Source organism: Sciurus carolinensis, chromosome 15 (genome assembly GCF_902686445.1).
Source record: "Sciurus carolinensis chromosome 15, mSciCar1.2, whole genome shotgun sequence".
Lineage (NCBI taxonomy): Eukaryota > Metazoa > Chordata > Mammalia > Rodentia > Sciuridae > Sciurus > Sciurus carolinensis.
The window spans coordinates 1,675,352-1,697,402 of record NC_062227.1 but is presented as its reverse complement, the minus strand read 5'-3'; the positions used below and the strand labels follow the sequence as shown (position 1 = coordinate 1,697,402).

General features: G+C 48.3%; 2 protein-coding genes across 7 annotated transcripts in view; both read left to right on the top strand.

Moving 5' to 3' along the window:
- The window catches only part of Piezo2 (piezo type mechanosensitive ion channel component 2), a 365,623-nt gene that overhangs the window by 97,835 nt on the left and 245,737 nt on the right, over positions 1-22,051 (top strand). The window lies entirely within an intron of this gene.
- LOC124965678 (ubiquitin carboxyl-terminal hydrolase 33-like) lies at positions 1,228-3,720 on the top strand. The gene is given in 5 exon segments (XM_047526794.1): positions 1,228-2,221; positions 2,223-2,425; positions 2,427-2,767; positions 2,770-3,043; positions 3,045-3,720. Coding segments are annotated over 5 exon segments (2,187 nt in total). The 5' UTR covers positions 1,228-1,528.

Sequence of the window (22,051 nt, the reverse complement as noted above, 5' to 3'; positions counted from 1 at the left end):
TCACTTTCTTAGAGAAGACTTTTATCTTGAGAAATGAAGATGTTGGAATAATTAATCTTCGTTCTCACAGTTTTTTAAAGTTTCATGTTATATAATTTTTTATCAGAATTACAGTTTTTGGTTGCATGCAGCTCATTTTATTCGTATTGATAATGTTAGTTCTATTTACTTTTTTCATTAAAATATTGAATTTCACTGAAGAGACACAGATCCCCACCTTGCCTGGTTAGCATTTTGCAGGGCAGGGTTGGAACCCTGGTTCTGAGTTCTAATTCAGTATGTTTCCTAACCTCCCTGCTGCTTCCTGTGCACGTGGGTGCACATTCCAGAGCCTCACTCCCGGAACCCCACCACCCTGGTCTCAGGGATGCTGAAAGCTGATGTCTTAGCAGACAAAATGCCCTGGTCAAAATGTTTGGAATGCGTGGAAGATCTTAAGCCTGGGTCTGCAGTGTCCTCCTCTGCATGAGAATATTCACCTTGTAATTTCCTATCTTTGAGTAAGTTTGTGTTAAAAATCAAGGGAGGAGGCAGACACCGGAAGAAGCCGTGGCTGCTGCAGGAAGTGGCCGACTTGGAAGGTGGGGATCCCGCGGGCAGCGCCGTGGAGCCGTTTTTCGGCCCTCTTGACACGATACCGCTTCTCTCTGAAAGCAAGGGAGGAAAAGAGGCGTTTGCAGAGATTTTCTTGAGAATGTACATGTAATGCTATGATGCCAAAAGTTATTTCAAGAGGAAATGGATGGTGTTGTAGAAAAATATGAGTGAAATTTACTCAAGAGATTAAAACTTGAAATGATCGATTTCCACGAATGGATTGAAAAGATAATTAGAGATTGGTCCTTGAAAGAGGCAATATAGCAGATGGTTTTACCGTTGTTTCATTTAATTTATGAAGAACACATCATCAGAATAAAGACAACTACTCTCCACCATTGATGATGCAAAACTACTCAATGCATCCTGTGATAAAAATGCTACCAAAATAGATACTGCCTCAGTTGGAAAGCCTTGGGAAACAGGAAAAAAATTCTAACAAAATGTCAGCTTTTCGAAATCATTGTCCTAATTTGGATTCACTTGGTGAAATAATAAAAGATTTGATACAAAAATTCCATGGAACTGTCAGGATTGTAAAGTCAGAGGACCAAATCTTTGGGCATATCTGGAAAATAGGTGTTCATATGTTGGCTGTGGTGAATCACAAGTAGATCACAGCACCATACATTCTCAGGAGACAAAGCATAATCTAACTGTGAACCTCACCACTCTTCAAGTCTAGTGTTATACTTGCAGCAAAGAAGTATTTTGGGATAGAAAATTAGGAACTCAGCCTTCATTGCCTCATGTAAGACAACCTCAGCAAATACAAGAAAACAGTGTCCAGGATTTTAAAATACCGAGTAACACAACATTAAAAACTCCTTTGGTTGCTGTATTTGATGATTTGGATATACAAGTGGAAGAAGAAGATGAACTTAAGGTAAGAGATCTTACAGGTTTGAAGAATATTGGAAATACCTGTTATATGAATGCAGCTGTGCAGACTCTTTCTAACTACCCACCTTTGACTCAGTTTTTTCTTGATTGTGGAGGACTAGCTAGAACAGATAAGAAACCAGCCATTTGTAAAAGTTATCTCAAACTAATGACAGAATTGTGGCATAAGAGAAGACCAGGATCTGTTGTGCCTACTAATCTGTTTCAAGGAATTAAAACTGTAAATCCAACTTTTTGGGGGTATTCTCAACAGGATGCTCAGGAATTCCTTCCATGTTTAATGGATCTGCTTCATGAAGAACTGAAAGAGCAGGTCATGGAAGTAGAGGAAGATACTCAAACCGTAACTATGGAGGAGACCATGGAAGAAGAAAAGAGCCAGTCAGATGTAGATTGTCAGTCTTGTGAATCTCGTAGCAGCAGTGATAAAACAGAAAATGAAAATGGCTCCAGAGGCTTTTCTGAAGAAAATAATGAAACAACCATGTTAATTCAGGATGATGAGAACAATTCAGAAATATCAAAAGATTGGCAAAAAGAGAAGATGTGCAATAAGATTAATAAAGTAAATTCTGAAGGAGAATTAGATAAAGATAGAGACTCTTTGTCTGAAACACTCGACTTGAACAACCAGGAAACGGTCAAAGTGCAAATCCATGGCAGAACTTCAGAATATGTCATTGATGTCCATTTGAATGACCTGTCTACACCTTCATTTGAGCCTTCCATCAAATGAAGGTGTTAATCCACGTTTATCAGCAAGCCCTCCTAAATCAGGGAATTCGTGGCCAGGATTGGCATCCACACACGAAAAAGTTCAGTCTGCATCTCCAAAGAGAAAAAAACAGCATAAGAAATACAGAAGTATTATTTCAGACATATTTGATGGAACAATCATTAGTTCAGTACAGTGTCTGACTTGTGACCTTTCGAGATCTGTCCTTGCCAATTCCTGGCAAAGAAGACCTTGCTAAGCTACATTCATCTAGTCATCCAACTTCTATAGTCAAAGCAGGATCATGTGGTGAAGTCTACGCTCCACAAGGCTGGATAGCTTTTTTCATGGAATATGTGAACAGCTGGTTTTGGGGTCCAGTAGTAACCTTGCGAGATTGTCTTGCTGCCTTCTTTGCCAGAGATGAATTAGAAGGTGACAATATGTACAGTTGTGAAAAATGCAAAAAGCTGAGGAATGGAGTCAAGTTTTGTAAAGTACAAAAGTTTCCCGAGATTTTATGCATCCACCTTAAAAGATTCCAACACGAACTGAAATCAAAATCAGCACTCATGTTTCATTTCCACTAGAAGGCCTGGATCTTCAGCCATTTCTTGCTAAGGATAGTCCAGCTCAGATTGTGACATATGATCTTCTGTCAGTCATTTGTCATCATGGGACTGCAAGTAGTGGACACTATATAGCCTACTGCCGAAACAACTTAAATAACCTGTGGTGTGAATTTGATGAGCAGAGTGTTACTGAAGTTTCAGAATCTACCATACAAAATGCAGAAGCTTACGTTCTTTTCTATAGGAAGAGAATGAAGAGGCACAAAAGAGAGGAGAAGGATATCAAATTTGTTGAACACAATGGAACCCAGCCTCCCTCAGTTTCACATTTCTCGACAATGGCTGAATAAATTTAAGACCTTTGCTGAACCTGGCCCTATTTCAAATAATGACTTTCTCTGTATTCATGGAGGTGTTCCTCCACAAAAAGCTAGTTACATTGAAGACTTGGTTTTGATGCTGCCTCAGAACATTTGGGATAACCTGTATAGCAGGTATGGAGGAGGACCAGCTATCAACCATCTGTACATTTGTCACACTTGCCAAATTGAGGCAGAGAAAATTGAAAAAAGAAGGAAAACTGAACTGGAAACATTTATTCGGCTCAACAGAACATTCCAAGAGGAGGACTCTCCAGCTACATTTTATTGCATCAGTATGCAGTGGTTTAGAGAATGGGAAAGTTTTGTGAAGGGTAAAGATGGAGATCCTCCAGGTCCTATTGACGACACTAAAATTGCAGTCACTAAATGTGATAATGTGATGCCCAGGCAAGGAGCGGATTTTGGTCAAATTTCTGAAGCAACATGGAATTTTCTGCAGTCTAAATATGGTGGAGGGCCTGAAGTTATCCTACGACCTTCAATTGTTCATGTTGATCCTGACATACTACAAGCAGAAGAAAAAATTGAAGTAGCAACACGATCTTTGTAATCTGGAGGATATAGGGCGTTCTAATGAGAAATCATTTTCATTTCCCTTGACATACATATTCAAAAACATTCCCTAAAGCATGTTTTTTCCCTTGATTTCTTTTCATCTTTTATTCCATTTATTCCTTCTTACTGGGCATTATGGAAGAATGTTAAAATGTGTAATATACTACAGGTCAGTGTATTTAATGCTAAATAACTTACCATAAAGTCTTTCAGCGTAATATTTTTGAAAGAGAAGGGATAGTTGTGATAAATCGATAATTAGTAGGTTATCTTTGATCGTCTTTCTACACGCACATCTGCAATATCCTTTGTAGCATTGTAAATATTTTTTGCTTTGAAAACTTTTTCATTACCCTATGCTAGCATAAGTGACCAATCTTTTAAGTTCTCCAAAATCCTAATTTAATTGTATAGTTTCAACATGGCTTGGTATAGTAAAGAGCCTATTTTAAATTGAGAGTAATAGTCAGAAAGTTGTTAATTTCCTAAAGCTCGGGAAACATTAGGATGTCACTTTTGCACTGCAGCATATAAACTAGCATATTAAAATGTGCAAAATGTCTTTTGAATGTATCAAAGATGTATTTAGTTTGAGTGCAACTTGTCAGCAGATTTCAGTAACTTATTGCTTCTTATATTATAAAATGTTAAACTTCAATTCCTACAACCCTGAATGATATTCATTAATGTCAGTAAGTAAGAATCCTTAGAGTTAGTTTTAGGCCACCTTTCATTTTGCAAGCATGAAGTGTGGAATGTGTCAATGAGGTTGTTGATAAGCTGAAGCCACTTAAAAATGATTTTTTTTAATGAAATGCATAGAATCTTTTGACTAATGTAGTATGTACCACTATTTGCTTGATTATGTAACGACAAAAGTTTAACTATACTCCCAAGTTCAAAAGCGTGCTGGATCACACTGAGGATGTTGGGTGACATTCTCCATGCCTTTGTTTCAGTTTGGGACAGCTGCCACCATCTAAAGTGATACTGTTAAAAATCAGTTCAATAAAAGTGATTTAAAACTGAAAAAAAAAATCAAGGGAGGAAAATATAAGTTGGTAATAATGCCAATCCCACTATTATGTATAATTATAATGCTCCAACAAAATGTAAAAATTAAAATTACAGAAGACAAAAAAATACTGATCATTGAACAGTTTGAAGGTCATGACTTTCCATGCAGGCAGGTTACTGACCCTAAATGGAATGTGATGCACTCTGCCTGGGTGGCTGTGGTTCTGGGGCCGGTCCTGAGAGGTAGGGCGGATCTTGCTGGAGCTCTCCTTGCATGTGCTGATCTGCCTTTATGGTGTTTTCAGCCAGCTGAGCACAATGTGCTCCTGGCCCCCTTACCTGAGTGTCCCAACCCGCGGGACATCAACGAGGACGGCGAACCTAAGAGAGAAGGAATGAAGGGACAAGAGACACAGGGAGTGACAGCAAGACAGGAATTCTGATCAAGCTGCAAATTTTTATTGTTCACACAGGGGTATTTATGTGCTGAGGGAATGAGGGGTGTGACGAGGCGCAGGCTGGTTGACTGTGTTCTGCTATTGGGCTCCTGATAGGGTGCAAGTTCCCGCCGGCGGGAAGGTAAAATCCCGGAAGAGAAGCAGGGATGGCGCCATATCTTCAGAACTATTAGCCAGGAGGGGGAGGGGGTGCGCCATATGAAACTAGCCAACCACAAGTTGTTCCTCAGACTATTTCTCTGTAAAGGTCTGGTTGTTCTTAAGAGAAGAATTTCCTTTTAGTCCCTGACACCTGAGTTTGTGACCTGAAGTCCCGCTGTGTGTGTCTGTGCGCACACCTGTGCCCATGCCATTGGTTAATGGACGTTCAGGCTAAGTCTGTCTCACTTGGATCAGAGGTATTTCTGATTTGGAGAAACTCAACCTTAGGAAATCTGTTTACAAAATTATTTAAGTGTTTAACAGCCTGTTTGTATGGAAATGTCAAAAACTTTACATATTATACTGTATCTAAGAAACTGCCACCTACCTAGTTGATTCCAAAGCCTCTCGTGTTCCCGCCCTGCCTCGCTGTCCCAGGAGAGACCTGCGGAAATCAGAGGCCCTCCTCAGTCATTAATAGGGGCTGTGCCTCCGCCAGAGCTCTGCTCACTGAGCTTCCTTGGCCTGTCGCTCCTTCAACTTCTGAGCAAAGCAGCCCTCTGCAGGGGCCTGGACACAGAGGGTCCTTTCAGACATGGAAAGTGCATAGTGGGTCTTATTCCATGATGAGTTCCTCTGACCCTGTAGCACTGAGTCCATACTTCACAGTTCAGGACCAGAAATCTCTCCCTCGGCTCTCAGGTGGTTTTTGTAAATGTAAATTGCATCTTACTAGATTGTATTCCCCTTTCATTCTGACCTCCTTCTTGGTGGCGGTGCGAGAGCTCAATGATGGTTTCTCTCAGCTTCTTTGCAAGCTGACAAAATTGCCAGCAAGACAGTCACTGCCAGATGTGGCCCCTCAAGCTTGGATTGGAACCATGAGCCAAAGCAAACCTCTTTATAACTTACCCCAGCTGTAGGATTGCACAGAGGGAACAGGACATGGGCTGCGGGGCCTCTCGCAAACGTGTGGAGTGCAGATGTGGTGGCTGCTCAGGGGCGGACCCTGGCCTCTGGAGTCCTTCAGAAGTCAGCTTCGTGCACATACGTGGGGAACCTGTTCAGCGTCCTTCCAGAAGCCGTTCCGTGGAATTCTGACTTCTTCATGGTAGTCTTCCTTCCCCAGCCTCTGTGGAGATTCTGCAGGGGTCGGACTGACTTCCTGTGCATATTCGTGGTCTCTGGTATGTTTTCCACCCCGTGATGACGGGTCCGTTGGCGCCCTCTCTGAGCTGCCTGCCGGGCACGCCTCATGGACCTACCTCTCACAGCAGCCGTGGGCAGGAGCCTCAGCTTCACCCGTGCGCACACTCCAGGGTGAATCGCCTGCTTTCTAAGATGACTTGGCATGCCACGCACCCGGAAGGTGGTTCCACCATGCTCCACGGCACAGCTGACTGCTGGTGCTGGCGACACGCTCCGCCCGCAGTCAGGAAGCCGCAGCGTGGTGAACACTGGACGCGTGGTTTTACAATGTGCTCAGCGCTCAACACCAGGGTTAGTCTATGAGTTTGTTTTCGTTCCACTAATGAGTCAGTGGTAAGAGTGGTACTAGGTGAAACAAACCTAAGAACGGTGCATTTCATTTCATAAACGGACTTCACTCCTCACCCAGTTTTTGTTTGTGGGTACGGGGGGATTGTACCCAGGGATTGATCTCGAACTTGTGATCCTCCTGCCTCAGCCTCCTGAGTTGCTGGGATCACAGGTGTGCGCCCCACATCTGGCCTCACCTGCCCGGCTTTCTCATAGAGAAAACCATGCCGCTGCTCTTTCAGTCAGAATGGGGTAAAGTAAAACTTTCGATTTCAATATTTCAGGGAGAGGAGATGAACTCATTGGAGAAGTGACCAAAGACAGGAACCAGCACCAGGGTCCCTGGGGAATTTGCACAAAAATAACTCGGTCAAAGCTTTTGAATTTTTTTAAAGTGTCCAAATAAAATGATAGGTAGTTGTTCTCCTCTCAGTTCACCCAGGCCCAGTGTCAGCTGGTTCCAGTTTTCAAGCGTTGAGTGCTAACCAACCCAGTGAAGCCTGCAGATCCTGCTTTGGGTAGGAGTTGGGAGAGCTCGCGTCTCGGCTGGCTCTGTGCGTTCTGGGCAGCCAGCTCTGTGCTCCTAATTACGCGGGGCACCCCAGGCCATTGGGCTGCATGCCAGTTCTGAAGCAGGGTCTGCCTTCCTTGGAGAGCCACTGCCCAGCAACCTTTGTTCTCCTGGCCTGGCTGGTCACAGACACAAGTGCCCCGTTGCTGGCGTGCGCTCTGCGAGCCTGGCTCCTGCACCGTCCGTCCTGAGACTGGCTCTCCTTTTCAGTGAAATGCGGTTATTGTGGCAGCAGAGAGTCCCCAGGACCCTGCGCTTGTCATGGAGCGTGCCTCTCCAGCGCCTGGGGCCGTGCTCTGGACGCCGAGGCCAGGAGCCACTTTCACCAAGTCAGCGTCAGACTGGCTGTGACGGTGATCGCAGACGCATGCCAGCCCGGGTCCCAGGGGAGGTTGCCCCTTCCCTGCCCTGGGTATTTGGAGGGGGCGCCTTCCCACCGTGGCAGAGGCCCTGCGCCGCTAGCCCGTGTCCTGCCCGTGTCCTGCCCGAGTCCTGGCGGCCTGGCGTCTAGACTGGGGAGTCTGTGAACTTGAACTCAGTCTGCCCCTGCACGGACGAGCCCTGGGGCTCTTGGTGAGTCGCTTCATGCCTCTGAGCCTCACCTTCCTCGTGTGTTGAGTGAGGGTAAGCACAGTGCCGCTCTGTGTTGGGCAGAGCGGGGATGTGCACGTGGGGCTCAGGAGGGTCCCTCCGCGCTGGCTGTGACTTTCCCTCGCTCGTCCCGTCTGACCAGCTGGAAGGGTGCCCGGTCCCTCAAGTGTGCTGACCGCCAAGAATGGGAGGCACAGCAGCCGCACCCACTCTGCCTTCTGGACCAGGGTGCCTGCTGGTGGGCCTCAGCCACCGTCCCCTCTCCCTGCGAATCCCACATGCCCATCCTCAGCCATCCCGTGCTCAGGGTGGGTTCTTTTAAGAGGAGTGGTTCAGAAGAGGCCTCATGCAGCTGATTTCAAAAGTCCTTTGGAGAGGAGTTTAGAAGAACATGCCTGTGTGTGCACATTCACACACGCACACTTGCGTGCACAGGGCTACCTTTCTGCGTCTGTAAGTAGTAATGCTGTAAAACTGAAGGACGCTTGCCTTGGTACGTACAGCATACTGCCTTTTTGAATGAACACGAACCCGTCCTTTGTATTTGAAATCCATTCCAGAAGTGTCTGTGTTTACCCCTGTGCTCTGAAGACCAGGGTCACTGGATGGCCATGTGCCAGCAGAGCAACTGATATTACACCTGAGAAAAGAGAAGCCAAGACCTGCCCCACCCTGTGAGAGAGCAGGGGATCCAGCACACCTTCACTCCCAGGTGAGCAGGAGGCATGGGAGATGCCGTTACCTTCTGGCTGCAGGCTGAGACCACTGAGCCTCTGCAGCCTCCTTAAGAGACCACCACGCTTCATTTGTTCCAGACGTGAGCCTCTGTCCTGTAGGAACTGAGGCCTTCTGCTGTGCTCCTCGGGGGTCCACGTCCTGCCACTCACAGAAGCAGCCACTTCCTAGGTTTGTTGCTCAAGTTAAAGAAGATGATCCATGTCAGGTGTGTCACACACTGTGGCATATGGCGGCAGGGTCGGCTCCCGACACTGGGATCAGCTTTCAGTATGCGGGCGGTGTGCCTGTGAGCATGTCGGTCGGGGAGAGAGAAGGAGCAGGGAGTCTGCGTCCTGGAACTTGACGGTGAGATGGTGAGGAGAAAGGTCTGGACCACAGTCACCCCTGCAGCCAGTGGACCATCAGACACAGAAGGACGTCCCAGGCTGATGACCAGCCATCGCCGGGAGCCAGCCCGCCATGTCCCATGCCAGATGTCCGGTTCTCCACCTCCAGGACCTAGAACCAGTTTACCTGCAGAAACCAAAGGACTTCCCCAGCTCCTCTGGAAGCTGCCTGAGCCCTGCATGTGATTCGGCAGGACGTGTCGAGTCGCTGTGTCAGACTGGTGGTTAAATACCTAGAATATGTCTCCTGGACCTTGAAAAAACGTAAAAATGGTACAATTCAAATGTTACCTCTGTGAAGATCATTAACATATTATAATGGATAAATTCCAGCATTGTAAAATTCAGCTCTTGTTTAAAGATCACTGAACCAAAATCAAAACATTCCAGCAGTACTCACCAACTGCTTTTTGGTAATGGAAATGTCAGAATTAAGAGTGGAGTCTGATTTTAAAGTTAGGATGCATGGAACTGATTTCACTGGAGATGATGCGAGCTGGCACGAGGTCCTGATGGGCCGATGGAAAAACGGCAGGAGCAGGAATTCATCTCGGTGAACTTGAGATTGCTTCTGGAACCCTGCTGAAGAACCAGTGTGTTTTGCAGAGTGACTGGGGCTAAACCCATGAATAAAAACGTGGTGATCACGCGAGGTCCTTGTCTTCTGAGAGTGGCTTTTGTAGGTACACTTCTGCCCCCCACTGGAGTCACCCTAAGGTGGGCAGAACAGCCTCTGCCCGGGGAGCCATGTCCTCACCGCACCTACCCGAGGACACTCTGGCTGCCTCTTCACTCAGCACAGATCAGCTGGGTGTTTTGCCTTCAGACACCAAGATAGAAATACAGCTCAGTGGAGCCACGGGGCACATGGGTGCTGAGCTTGCTGACCACCACATGTCCTCCCAGTGACCGTCCCAGTGCTGTCTCAGCCTGGCAAGAGGCCCACTTGGGCCTCAGCTTTCCCATCCCTGACGTGAGTGGGTGGAACTGGGAGACCCTTCAGACGGGCTGTGAAGTGTGGTCCACAGCCGAGGGAGATTTTAGAGTCTGAAGGTAAAACCAGCACAGTTTTCTCTTGATTCCTGACGGGTCTCCTCCTTTGCTGGCCTTTGTGAGATTGGAGTCTCCTCTTGAGGAGTGAAGCACGTGAACTTGGCCAGAGTGCCCAGCGTCTGTTCAGACCCAGGGCATCTTAGTTCAGTCTCTTGGTATTGATAGCTGCAGGGGTGGGTTCCATGGCTGCAATGCAGAAAGATCACAGCGCGAAAAGCATCGAAGTTGAAAGTTGTGTCTAAAGAAATGGCCCCTCTTGTTCCTCAAAGGGAGTAAGATATGCCACACATTTCAGATAGATAAAATATTCCAAGTGAAGTAGGTTGTTCAGAGCAATTCACAGAGGTGGCAGGCAGCAGGGAGGCAGGTGACAAAGAGTGTCTGGGCCGGACCACAAGGTGATACCAGCTGCTGAGGCAATGAAGGGGCTGGGACAGAGGAGGACGGGTGAGGGAGGGTCTGCCTTCCCAGGGGCCCCATGACGCCTCTCTGAAGAAGAGAAAATTGACCATGACCCCAGGTCAGAGATGGGGAGGCACAGGGTCCTCAAGGCAGAGGGAAACACATGCAAAGGCCCTGAGGCCCGCAAGAGGCTGTGGAGGAGCCAAGACAGGAGAGCAGACAGGAGAGTGACTACGGACAGTGAGCAGCCTTTTCCAGCTGTGGCAGGGCACTGACCTCAGCGTCGCCTCAGTGCCGCGCGTGTGTGTGGAGTGCGTGAGGTGACCTGACGCCTGGATGCGGAGTGGGAGGGTCCATCAGGCACCAGCACTGCTGTCTCCTCATGTTGGGGGACCCTGAACTCCTCTCCTCCAGTTCTGAGGCCGCGGCAGGGCACCCAGGGCTGTGGAACCCCAGGAGGCCCCCGTCTCAGGCCGCCTGAGCGCCTCTGCCCGCTTGCCCTCCCCGCCTGGCCTCTGGGGACGAGGCTGTGCCTCCATCACTGCTTCTGAGCAAGGCCGCGGCCCTGGTCCTTCGTGCCCGCCCTCCTCCGGTGGCGTGGTGTCCTGCGGTGCGGCCATTGCCACGCGCACCAGGATTTCATTTCTTCGGTGGATGTTTAGCCTCGACTCTGGGCGTATGGAGCCCTGTTCAAGGTCTGTGTCCTGGAGAATGTGAGTCTGACTCGCTTATTGAAAGGCTCCCTGGAGGCCAGAGTGGCAGGGAGGCCAACTGGAGGCGGCTGGGTGGGCCGGCGGGGGGCGCACGGCGGGGCCAGGACAGGAAAGGGCCTGCTTTCAAAGTCCATTTTGGAGGGAAAGCCAGTCAGATGTGGGCTGGATCCGATGTGGAGTGTGGCCGGGCGCTTGGGAGGAAGCCAGGCAAAGCCTGGTTTCGCGTTTGAGCAGCCAGCAGGGCCTGGTGTGCAGGCCTGACGGGAGGCTGGGCTGGAGCCGCGGAGCGGGCGTGGCAGAGAAGCCAGAGCGCCCTCCGGAGCTGGCAGGGGTCCTCCAAAGGGGGCTGCCCGTGAGCCACGTCCAGACACACAAGGCCTGAACCAGATTTTAACTGTGACTGTGAAAAATTAACACAATTTCCTGGCAATTTGATGCTCTTACAAGTTAACGAGAATTTTACGGCTAACTCGATGTTCTCCCAATTCTCGTTTACGTGACCCGGGGAGCAGCTTGCAGTTGGTGGTGCTGGAGAGGCAAGGTAACGTGGGATGTGCGTCCTGGCTCAGATATCCTTCTACTCTGCTTCCTGTGGCATTGCACGTGTTCTTTGGCACAAGGGCACTTGACAAATGTTTGCTGAGCTACCAGCAGTGTATTCTGATGGAGTCCCAAGCACATGGAAAACCAAATGACAAACTGCTTGGTTCCATGGCTAGCTCTGGGTGTCCGTGTGCCATGCAGAGCTGGTCAGGACGAGGGAGGAAATGACCCTCCCTACGACTGTGGAGTTTTGATGTCTGCAGTCCTTAATCCCACATGGTCACGGGGCATCCAGGTAAAGCCCACAGTCCGTGTCAATAACCCCACCTCTGACAGCCACCCGCAGGCACACCTGTGCGGTCCCACAGGTGAGGCGGACCTGTACAGAATGCCTACTTTCCTTACTGTCATTTTCTGGAGCAGAGCATGAATGACAGCTTGTAGAACTTGCAGCGAGTCATGCTGCCACCCGTAGCCACGGACACCAGCATCTAGATTTAATCTGAAGTCTGAGGTTGGCCAAAATTATAAAGTTTTTTCACACGGATTCAGTTTCATGAATGGGAAGTCCCATACTGTGAAGCTGTTTCATGCACAAAATTATTTAAAATATTGTATAAAATTACCATCGGGCTATGTGTGTAAGGCATATGTGAAGCATAAATGAATTCCGGGTTAGACTTGGGTCCGTCACCACGATACCTCATAACATGTATGCAGATATTCCAAAATCCCAAGCATCCAACACCTGAAACTCTTCCAGCCCCCAGCCCTTTGGGTACGGGACTCAGCTTATATAGGTAAACATAACTGGGGGTGTCCTGCTGTGCTCACATGACTCTGGGGACGTGAAGCTTGTTACCCGGTAGCAACCAAAATAGTACTTCTTCCTGTTCTGTAGGATCGTTCTCAGTTATAGATTTTCAAGAATTTGTCAAAAAAGACCACTCTAGTAAAAACCGTTTTTAGTAAATCCAGTGATTATATTTAAGTCTACTCTACTCTTAAACAAATAATAAAACTCAAAACTCTCAAATGGAAAAGCCATTTAGCAAGCCATAACCTGAAACTCCAGCATCGAACTGCAACTCTAAATGCTACATCCCGGTCACTGCGAGCCCTGCAGTCACCGCGAGTGGCTATTTTCAGTTCATGTTAATGATTTCTGTGTCTATTTGTACAGCGTAATTGTGAAAGAAGACCCCAAATGGAACTGAAACCCCCTGCACTCCCATTTGTCCACCAGCCCATTACCTAAGACTGTTGTTTAAATTAAATTTTCTCCAGCTGAAAAAGAAGAGAAGAAAATATACAAATAGAACATGAAGTTGAAGATTATTCCAGATGACTGTTAGGTATAGCTCTCATGCAAAGTCCGAATTATCTCAAAAATTAAATTTTAAATGATGCTATTTCCTGTTTCATTGTCAATTTGATTTCTTTTTTTTTTTTTCCTTTAACCTCTGTTCCTTACTCCCAGAGCTTCCAGTGTGCATGGTTGGCTCTGACCAGGCGTCCCCTGGGGCCCTGTGGCATTCGGTGGTTGATTGATGGGCTTCTTGATTGACACATTGATTCGGCAGATCCCGGTCACATCTAGACTGGAGGTCAGCCGGTGACTCCTGGTCCTTCATTCTCTCCCATCATCCCCTCTGAGTCTTACCAGTACTTGGAGTTCTGTTCACATCCGTCCCCTGCCCCCACTGAACTCTGGCACCTGCTTCTGCTGCTCAGATCCCTCTGTCATCTAAGCACGGTTGAGCTTACACTCATCGGACACAGCGTATCCGTTGACTGTGTGGCAACTCTTCATGTTTTGGCTTATAAAATGCTCTCAGGCAGAGTCATGTCCGCGGGGATTGTGGGGCCTCCATCGGGCACTCCGCCAGAGCCCAGAAATGATGTCTGCCCAGGTTTGAATTGGAACCTGCAAAACCGTGAGCACAAACAAACCTTTCCTTTTTATAAGTTAGTTTTCTCAGGCGTTTTGTTACATAGCAGAAAGTTGACAGATACATGGAGAAATTGGTCAATGGCTACAAAGTTAGACCAAAAAAAAAAAGTAAGTTCTGGTGTTCTGTTGTGCAGTAGGATAACTATACTTCACAGTATTTTGTTGAATATTTCAACATAGCTAAAGGAGAGCTATTTGTGGTAAATATTCTTATCACAAAGAAATGATAAAGGTATGAAGCTAAATTTATCTCATCATTACACAATGTATGATGTGGATGGAAATATCACTTTCTGCCTCATACATATGTGCAATTAAAAACAAATTTTTTAAAAGATTAGCCAGATGTGTTGGCACCTACCTGTCATCCCAGCAGCTCAGGAGGCTGAGGCAGGAAGATCACAAGTTCAAAGCCAGCCTCAGCAACTCAGCAAGGCCCTGAGCCACTCATGGAGACCCTGTCTCTAAATGAAATATAAAAATGACTGGGGATGTGGCTCTGTGGTTAAGCATTCCTGGGTTCAATCCCTGGCACCCCCAAATAAACAAATACTTAAAAATTCTAAAAGAATTAAAAGAAATGCCAGCACCTGGAGTCTCCCACCGAGAGCCAGAGGTGGAGAGGCGCCAGGGCTGGGTGCTCTCCTTGGGTGCAGTGGGGGTCCGGGGTCTGGGAGGACCTTGGCATCCTGGGATCCGTGCACTGGACAGAGTGCACCCTAGGGGGCCTGCGAGAGAGCAGGGGCTCCCACAGACACTCAGCAGGAGTGCGGGAGCTGTGCCCGGGACACGGACCCCGCTACAGCCTCCAGGGCCTCCAGGCTGAGCTGTGGGTCTGCCCGGGAGCTCGACCTGAAGTGCCCACACCCGCCAAGGGTCCTGGATGTGAGGATGGGGAGAAGGCACGGTGCTGGGCACCAGGCTCTCCCAGACTCTCCTAGAAAGGACTAGAAAGTGTTCCCTCCAGAGTGGGGGGACCAGGGAGCAGGAAGTGAGCGTCACACAGACACCACATCCCTGAGCACCCTCTGGGGAGCTCTTGCCCGGAGGACTGGCCCTGGCCCTGTAGAGATGGGATGTGACCTTGCGCCAGTGAGACCACGGTCCCGGGAGCAGGTGCGGAGGGCCAGCGTCTCTGGTCACGTACAGGAACGCCATCATGGGGGCCTCTGCGACCCTGGGCTTGCCTCCCACAGCGGCTCAGCTCAGCGAGGGATGGCGCACGCCTGCTGAGCCGGGTCTCCGCTCAGGGCCAGAGTTCCTCCCCTAGGCTCCCTTTCAGGTGCATATTTGCTTCTTGAGTTTTTCACTTTGAAAGGTAACAAAGAAATAGCTCCGGGGGGTAAGACGGAGGCAGAGGCTGGAGGCAGCTTCCTGGGTCCCAGGGTCCCGGCATCCTGAAAGCCGCCTGCGAGGCCTCAGGTCCCAAGGCAGGGCTTCCTGAGACCCGTGGAAAGAGCCCACCTTGTGAGACGTAGGTGTCCCTCTGCCCGGCCTCTCTGGCCACCTTCTGTTTACTGTTAGCCTGCAGCTGGAGATGTGGAATTCCACTGTCTTCGAAAGCTACCCTGCAGTGACCAGGCAGTTTAGACAACGGTCGCTTACCACGATCTTGTCCACCATCCAAAGAGCTCGAGAGTTCGTTTTTCTAGAAAGATACAGGAATGCGTCCGTGTTGGGCGCCGGCAGGAAAACGACTCTTCTGCACACGTGCAAACCAGAAGTGCCCGACTTGGCGCTTTGACTTGGGCTGGTGGTGGGTGGGACATCATGGCACCCCAAGTGCCAGTCCTACTTAGCCAAGCAGAAATGGAGCTGCAGGAAGTCGTGGGGGAAGCCTGAGGAGCTGCGCTAGCAACTCTGGGAGGTTAATGGAGTCAGAAGGCTGGGCATTGGCACTTGCAGGGCCCTTGCATGCTGGGCTCTGCCCCTCACACCTTGGAGGCCAGTGGCAAGCAGTCTCCCAGCCTGGGTATCATGCCCCTCCTCCTCCCTCTTTCTCTCCTAAGTTCCCTACGATCTCAGCGGCCGCCCACATGATCCAGCGCATGTCCCCTCTCCATGTGACACTTGGCCACATCCTCAGAGCCCTTCCTTCTGGAAAGTACCATACTCAGAGGTTCTGGCAATTTCATAAATGAAGAAAAAAAGATTTAATCTAAAATGTTAGAGTCTATGATTAGCCGAATGTCTTAAAAGAGTGCCTTGATAATCATGGCCACAGTCGGATCACGTGTTCCAGTGGTTTGTGGAGTAAGGGGTGCAAAAGCAAGTCTGCCTTTATTCTGGTTTACAGACTTTTCATTCACATATTCTTATATGATAAAGGGTGTTAAAAAAATCAACGTAGGTCACCAAGTACAAGGAAGATCAAATATTCGTGCTTAAATTGCCCACGCAGGTTTCCCTCTGTTTCATTACTGCTCAGCAGTTGCTGGAAGCCAGAGAACACCATGGACTTTGCACAGTGGAGATCAGACAGGTCGGCGAGGACGGAACTGCTGCGGGCGCCCTGTGGGCTTGGCACACAGACCGTTCCTAGTTCTTATTTCAAATCCCTTCCTCCTGTCCGTGGACGTGTGCACTGAGCAGGGAGCACCCAGCATGGGGGGCACGGCGCATTAGTGCTTCCGCCGATGCCCCAGGTCATAAAGGAGCGCTTGGGAGCTCACAGAGGATGCTGAAAACAAGTTCCGGAAGCCCTCAGGAACAATGGCCAGGTTCCTGTGCCCTTGAGGGTATTTAACCTTCAAGGACAGGGCACTGCTGGCCAGCTCAAATTACTTCCCTTTGCGAGAGAAGAGCAATAAACAGCATTGGTAATGGACCATGTCTTGCTTTTTTAGTAAAACCCAGGTACAGCAAGGATTGTGGAAAACTTGGTGTTCCTTGGGAGCTACACCTGCAGGGTAGCTAATGGCACGCTCTGTGCACTGTCCCCTGAGGCCATGGAGCGGCCTCTCCAGGCCAAGGGACTGACAAAGGGGCAGGGTCTGGGTGCTGGGAAAAGAATGTCAGATTCCCGCAAAGTGCTGCATGTGATTTAAAATGGGAGTTGATCCTGTGACATGTGAGAATGCTAAAGGGACACGCAGTAGCCAGGATTTTATTAGCTATGGGAAAGAAACAGTTTGGTGCATCTAAGTTCAAATACGCCATGAAGGGAGAAGGACTGGCATGCAGGTATCTTCCCACGGGTGTGAGAGGAAGCAGCCAAACACGGAGTAGCAGATTCTGATTGCGAGAACAGGCTGGCTTGGTACTGACGTATAACATCACCTCCACTGCATTTGGCTTGTTGGCAACACAACAGGATTAGAATCCTTTCTTAAAATTAGGGGAAGTAGGAAATAAAGATCAAGGGGAAACAAATCCTTGTCAGATGGAGGAGTGAAGAAATAAAAGATTGAATCTGAAAATTGAAAGATCAAAGAGAGAGAGAAGTGTTTTGAAATGCCCTTGCCTTGCACCACCGTAAGCACGGGCTCTCTGTGCTGCGTCTGAAGAACCAGTCGTAGCAAACTGTGGGGGCTGTGGCTCTGCCCTGACTGTGTCCTCACACTGCAAACTTGTGCCTGGTACGTTGTAGATCCACAACGACCAGGTGTTGCAGGAGCACACCGTGGTGCGTTAAAAGTGATCCTAACACTTCAGCTTGTGTTGGTTCACTGGGAAGGGTGATGATACCTTATGCTTTTAACAAATGAAGGTCAGGTTTCCTCCTGGGGCCGAGTGCTTCTCTGAGACACAGAACGGACATGGGCCCCATCCTCAGGGCCCGTTGCCTGGCAGCGGTCACTGCACCCTGCCGCCTCTGTCTCTGACGCCCCATAGATGTCTGTGAATACTTCTGCTTATTGTGTCAGGGCCACCCTTTGCATGTCGGTGACTTTTTCTAAGAAAACTGTGCTGCTGAATAAACGTGGAGCCGGAAGGGTGACTGGACGCAGGTGCTGCTCCTGTGCAGTTGCTTTGGCTGTCTGCGCTCACTCAGAGGCACTGGACAGGCACGTGAAGTGTGGCTTTCAGAGGACGGTGTGTCCAGGGGTCCTGGGTGACTGTACGGTGCCCTGCACTTCCCGGACTGTTCTGCTTGCATGAAGTCATCTGGCAGGGACCCTGCGGAGCAGGCAGGCAGCATTTTGAAGGGCTTGATTTTGCAGCTTTGGAAAGCAGAGCATAGTGTGATTCCGCTACCCGGTCCTCTTGCCCTCTGGTTTATGTGTTACTCAAGGGCAGGGCCCAGGCCCAGCACCCACACAGTGCCAGTGCCCGGTAGGCGTGAAGTCCATAGGGGCTGAATGAAAGCCCCGCCAGAACTCCTGAAAGGTGTCTTTGATCAGGAGTCTGTGGAATAAGGATGTCCGGAGGACGCAGAGGTTCCTTGGGAATCCCTCATGCTCATTTGTTGACCGCGCCCGGAGACCAACAGCAGGCATTCCTTCTCTCGCAGTTTGGAGGCTGGGTGTGAGGTCGAGGTGGCTGCAGGGCTGCAGGGGTGGTTTCTCCTGGGGCCTCTCTCCTTGCCGTGTGCAGGGCCAGCTCCCCTCTGTCTCACATGGTCGCCCTCGGTCAGACCCTTGGTCACCTTGGTCAGACCCTTCCTAATCTCCTCTTCTCTTAAGGTCACCAGGGACTCACTCATAGGACCTCAAGTTACTTGCATTGCCTCTTCAAAGTGTCAGTCTCCAAATAGAGTCACGTTCTGAAGTCTGGGCATTAGGACTTCAGCATGCGAACATCAGAGGGGACACAATTCATCCTACAACACACTGATTCTTAGCATGTCCTAGGCATTCTGTTACTCTGTGTAACTAGTAAAGAAACGTAACGATTCTTAAAAATAAAGACCCATTTGGCTCCTTGATTAGAGGAAGGCGTTGCTGCTCTTACACATGCTGCGTCTGCGGCCCTCCTCAGCCAGTCCAGCTGTGGGCCGGCCAGCATCCCTCATCTGGACTCCACCACACTGCCTCTCAGCCCCAGCTCACCGTGGAGCTGCCCAGGGCGCTTGTACAATGCACCCCTGCTCCGACCCACCCCAAGCAAGGAAATCAGAGCTCTGGGGCCAAGGTCAGGACATCCTGCATTTTAAAGGATCTCAAGCAGCTATAATGCACAAGGTCTCTGAAGCCCTGAGCTCTACAGTCTTAGCACTCAGTCAAAAATTATTTCATAAGAACCCTTGGGTTACACTGCCCAGTTAAATAACAGCTACACCTCAAGAACGCTGATTTTGACTTTGAGACATTCTCCAGGTATATGTAGTGAGAGAGTGAGGCACAGAGGTTCTAGAGGACTTGGACAAAATCACCTAAGTGGTTAAGTAGCAGAATTCATTCTCTAACATGGTGCAAGGAATAATACAGGAAGTTAGCAAAGCCTTGTTGTGCGAATAGGTTTATGTGCCCATTTCCCTATTGAATTAATCAGTTGGAAGATTATTACCAATTAATCAGTTGGAAGATGATTATTATCAGTGGCAGAAGGACTCCAAATATTCAGTCTTTCTTGCTGCCATAGAGCAATACACGCTGGCATGGAGCCAGTAGAACGCACCCCAACCTTACCAACTACTTACCAACTAGAGTAATAGACTGCCTAGGGCATCCTAAGAATCAGTGTGTTGTAGGATGAACTGTGTCACCATAGGGCCCAGCCTAACTCCAGCTTGCAGGATGCAGTCAGCAGGTGGTAGAATGGATGTGGAAATTGTTGCGATATCTGCAAGGATGGAAGTCCAGGTCATTTAGGATCTAGATGATCAAGGCTAGAGGCCCAGAGGCATTGGTTACCAAGGACCAAATGCCATATGTGTGGCAGAGGCCAGTGCACCACAGTGGGACCTAGTGAACAGCCACTCGTCCTGGCTTGCTTGTCAGAACTTGGGAAAGTATCACTGAACCATGAGATGTGCAGGTGGCCAGGAAGCCAGGCTGCCCCAGAGCTGAGTTGTAGCTGACAAGGTGAACCAATCAAAGAGCACATGTTTGGGATTCGATTTGCTCTGTCCTGGTTGGGCAGAAAGCGGTGTTGTGGTGACCCTGGCCTCTTGAGCACAGAATTAGAGGAGCACCTTTGGTGACCAGCAGAAGGTTGCTGATGCTGCTGGAGTGCAGATTGCAGGCCCTGAAGGCCAAAGCCTAGCCAGCAGGGCCAAGGTTTCCTTTTTAAGGAGACTTCGAAATTCAAGGAGTTTACTGCCCACCAAGTGATTGGTGGGAAAACTGGGTGAAGGATATATATACCCATATATCCCTGGGTGTACTTATACAGGTTCGGTATCCCTAATTCAATGTGATGTTCACAAAGTTTTGGATTTGGGAGCATTTCAGATTTTAGATTTTCAGATGAGGTATGCTCAGCTATAAAGTCCACGCAAGTGTTCCCAAATTTGAAAAACTCCCAAGCATATTTGGATAAAGATAATCAACCTGTATTGTCTGTTTCTTCTGAGTGGATGAGCGGAGGTAACTAGGGATTGAACCCCGGGTGCTTAACCATTGATCTATATCCCCAGTCCTTTGTATTTTATATTTCGAAACAGGGTCTCACTAAATTGCACCGGCTGGCTTCTAACTTGCTATCCTTCTGCCTCCAGAGTGGCTGGATTTCAGGTGTGTGCCACTGGGCCTGACTGTATATCCTTTATGTCAAATAAAAGAGCCCCTGTCAGTGAGGTGGACCATGTGCCCACCAAAGGCAGCCCAAAGCCAGGGGGACTCCTCTCCGGACCCGAGCAGTGCCGGGTGTTCTGTGTTCATTTGCATTTCCACGCTTGCCATGTCTGCGCTCCCCATTCCTCCCTGTGGCTGGAGCTGCCAGACAGTGTGATCTTCCTTCCTGAAGAACTTCTTTGTAGTGCAGCTTTGTTGTACTCAGCTTTCGTTGGCTTAGGAAAGCATAGTTACGTTCGCCTTCTTTGAAGGATAGTTTCAACAGATAGTTTTTTGGCTGAGATCTTTTGCCCTCCTGCTGCTCCAATGTCTCTGACTTCCATAATGCTTGACGATGTCTGTCATGATTCTTGACACTGTTCCTACTCAAGGTGCATTTTCTTCCGTGCTTTGGACATCTTTTCTCTTCATCTTAGACCTCCTGTAGCTCAACTTGTTGTACTCCAGAGTAATTTTTTCTTTGTTATGACCAAGGTCCACTGTAATTCTTAAGTCTCTGGCAGGGACTGGGAATTGGGAAAAAGCAGCATCAGGACATTCTAAGCCATGCCAACACCCCATGTCTGAATCCTCGGGTGGTGCCCCAGATTCACTCATGGAATTGTATGCTGAACATCTGTGTGTTTTGCTTTACTTAGCCTATATTTTACCCCAGACAAGTGTCTCCAAGCATTTATGTAACACAAATATAATTCTATAGAAGTTAAAAGTATTGATTTTCCTCATCAAATGAGTGCCATTTTCAAGGACACTTTTTATTTTTATTTAATTTATTTTTATTGTAAACAAATGGGATACATGTTGTTTCTGTTTGTACATGGAGTAACAGCATACCATTTGTGTAATCATACATTTACATAGGGTAATGACATTTGATTCATTCTGTTTTTTTTTCCTTCCCCCCCACTCCTCCCACCCCTCTTTTCTCTCTATACAGTCCCTGCTTCCTCCATTCTTGCCCCCCTCCCACCTCCCATTATGTGTCATCATCCACTTATCAGTGAGATCATTTGTCTTTTGGATTTTTGAGATTGGCTTATCTCACTTAGCATGATATTCTCCAGTTTCATCCATTTGCCTGCAAATGCCATAATTTTATTATTCTTTATAGCTGAGTAATATTCCATTGTATATATATATAACACAGTTTCTTTATCCATTCATCAATTGAAGGGCATCTAGGTTGGTTCCACAGTCTGGCTATTGTGAATTGAGCAGCTATGAACATTGATGTGGCTGTATCTCTGTAGTATGCTGATTTTAAGTCCTTTGGGTATAGGCTGAGGATTGGGATAGCTGGGTCAAATGGACCCATCCATTCCAAGTTTTCTAAGGAATCTCCACACTGCTTTCCAGAGTGGCTGCACTAATTTGCAACCCCACCAGCAATGTATGAGTGTACCTTTCTCCCCACATCCTCTCCAACACCTATTGTTGCTTGTGTTCTTGATAATCGCCATTCTAATTAGGGTGAGATGGAATCTTAGGGTAGTGTTGATTTGCATTTCTCTTATTACTAAAGATGGTGAACATTTTCTCATTT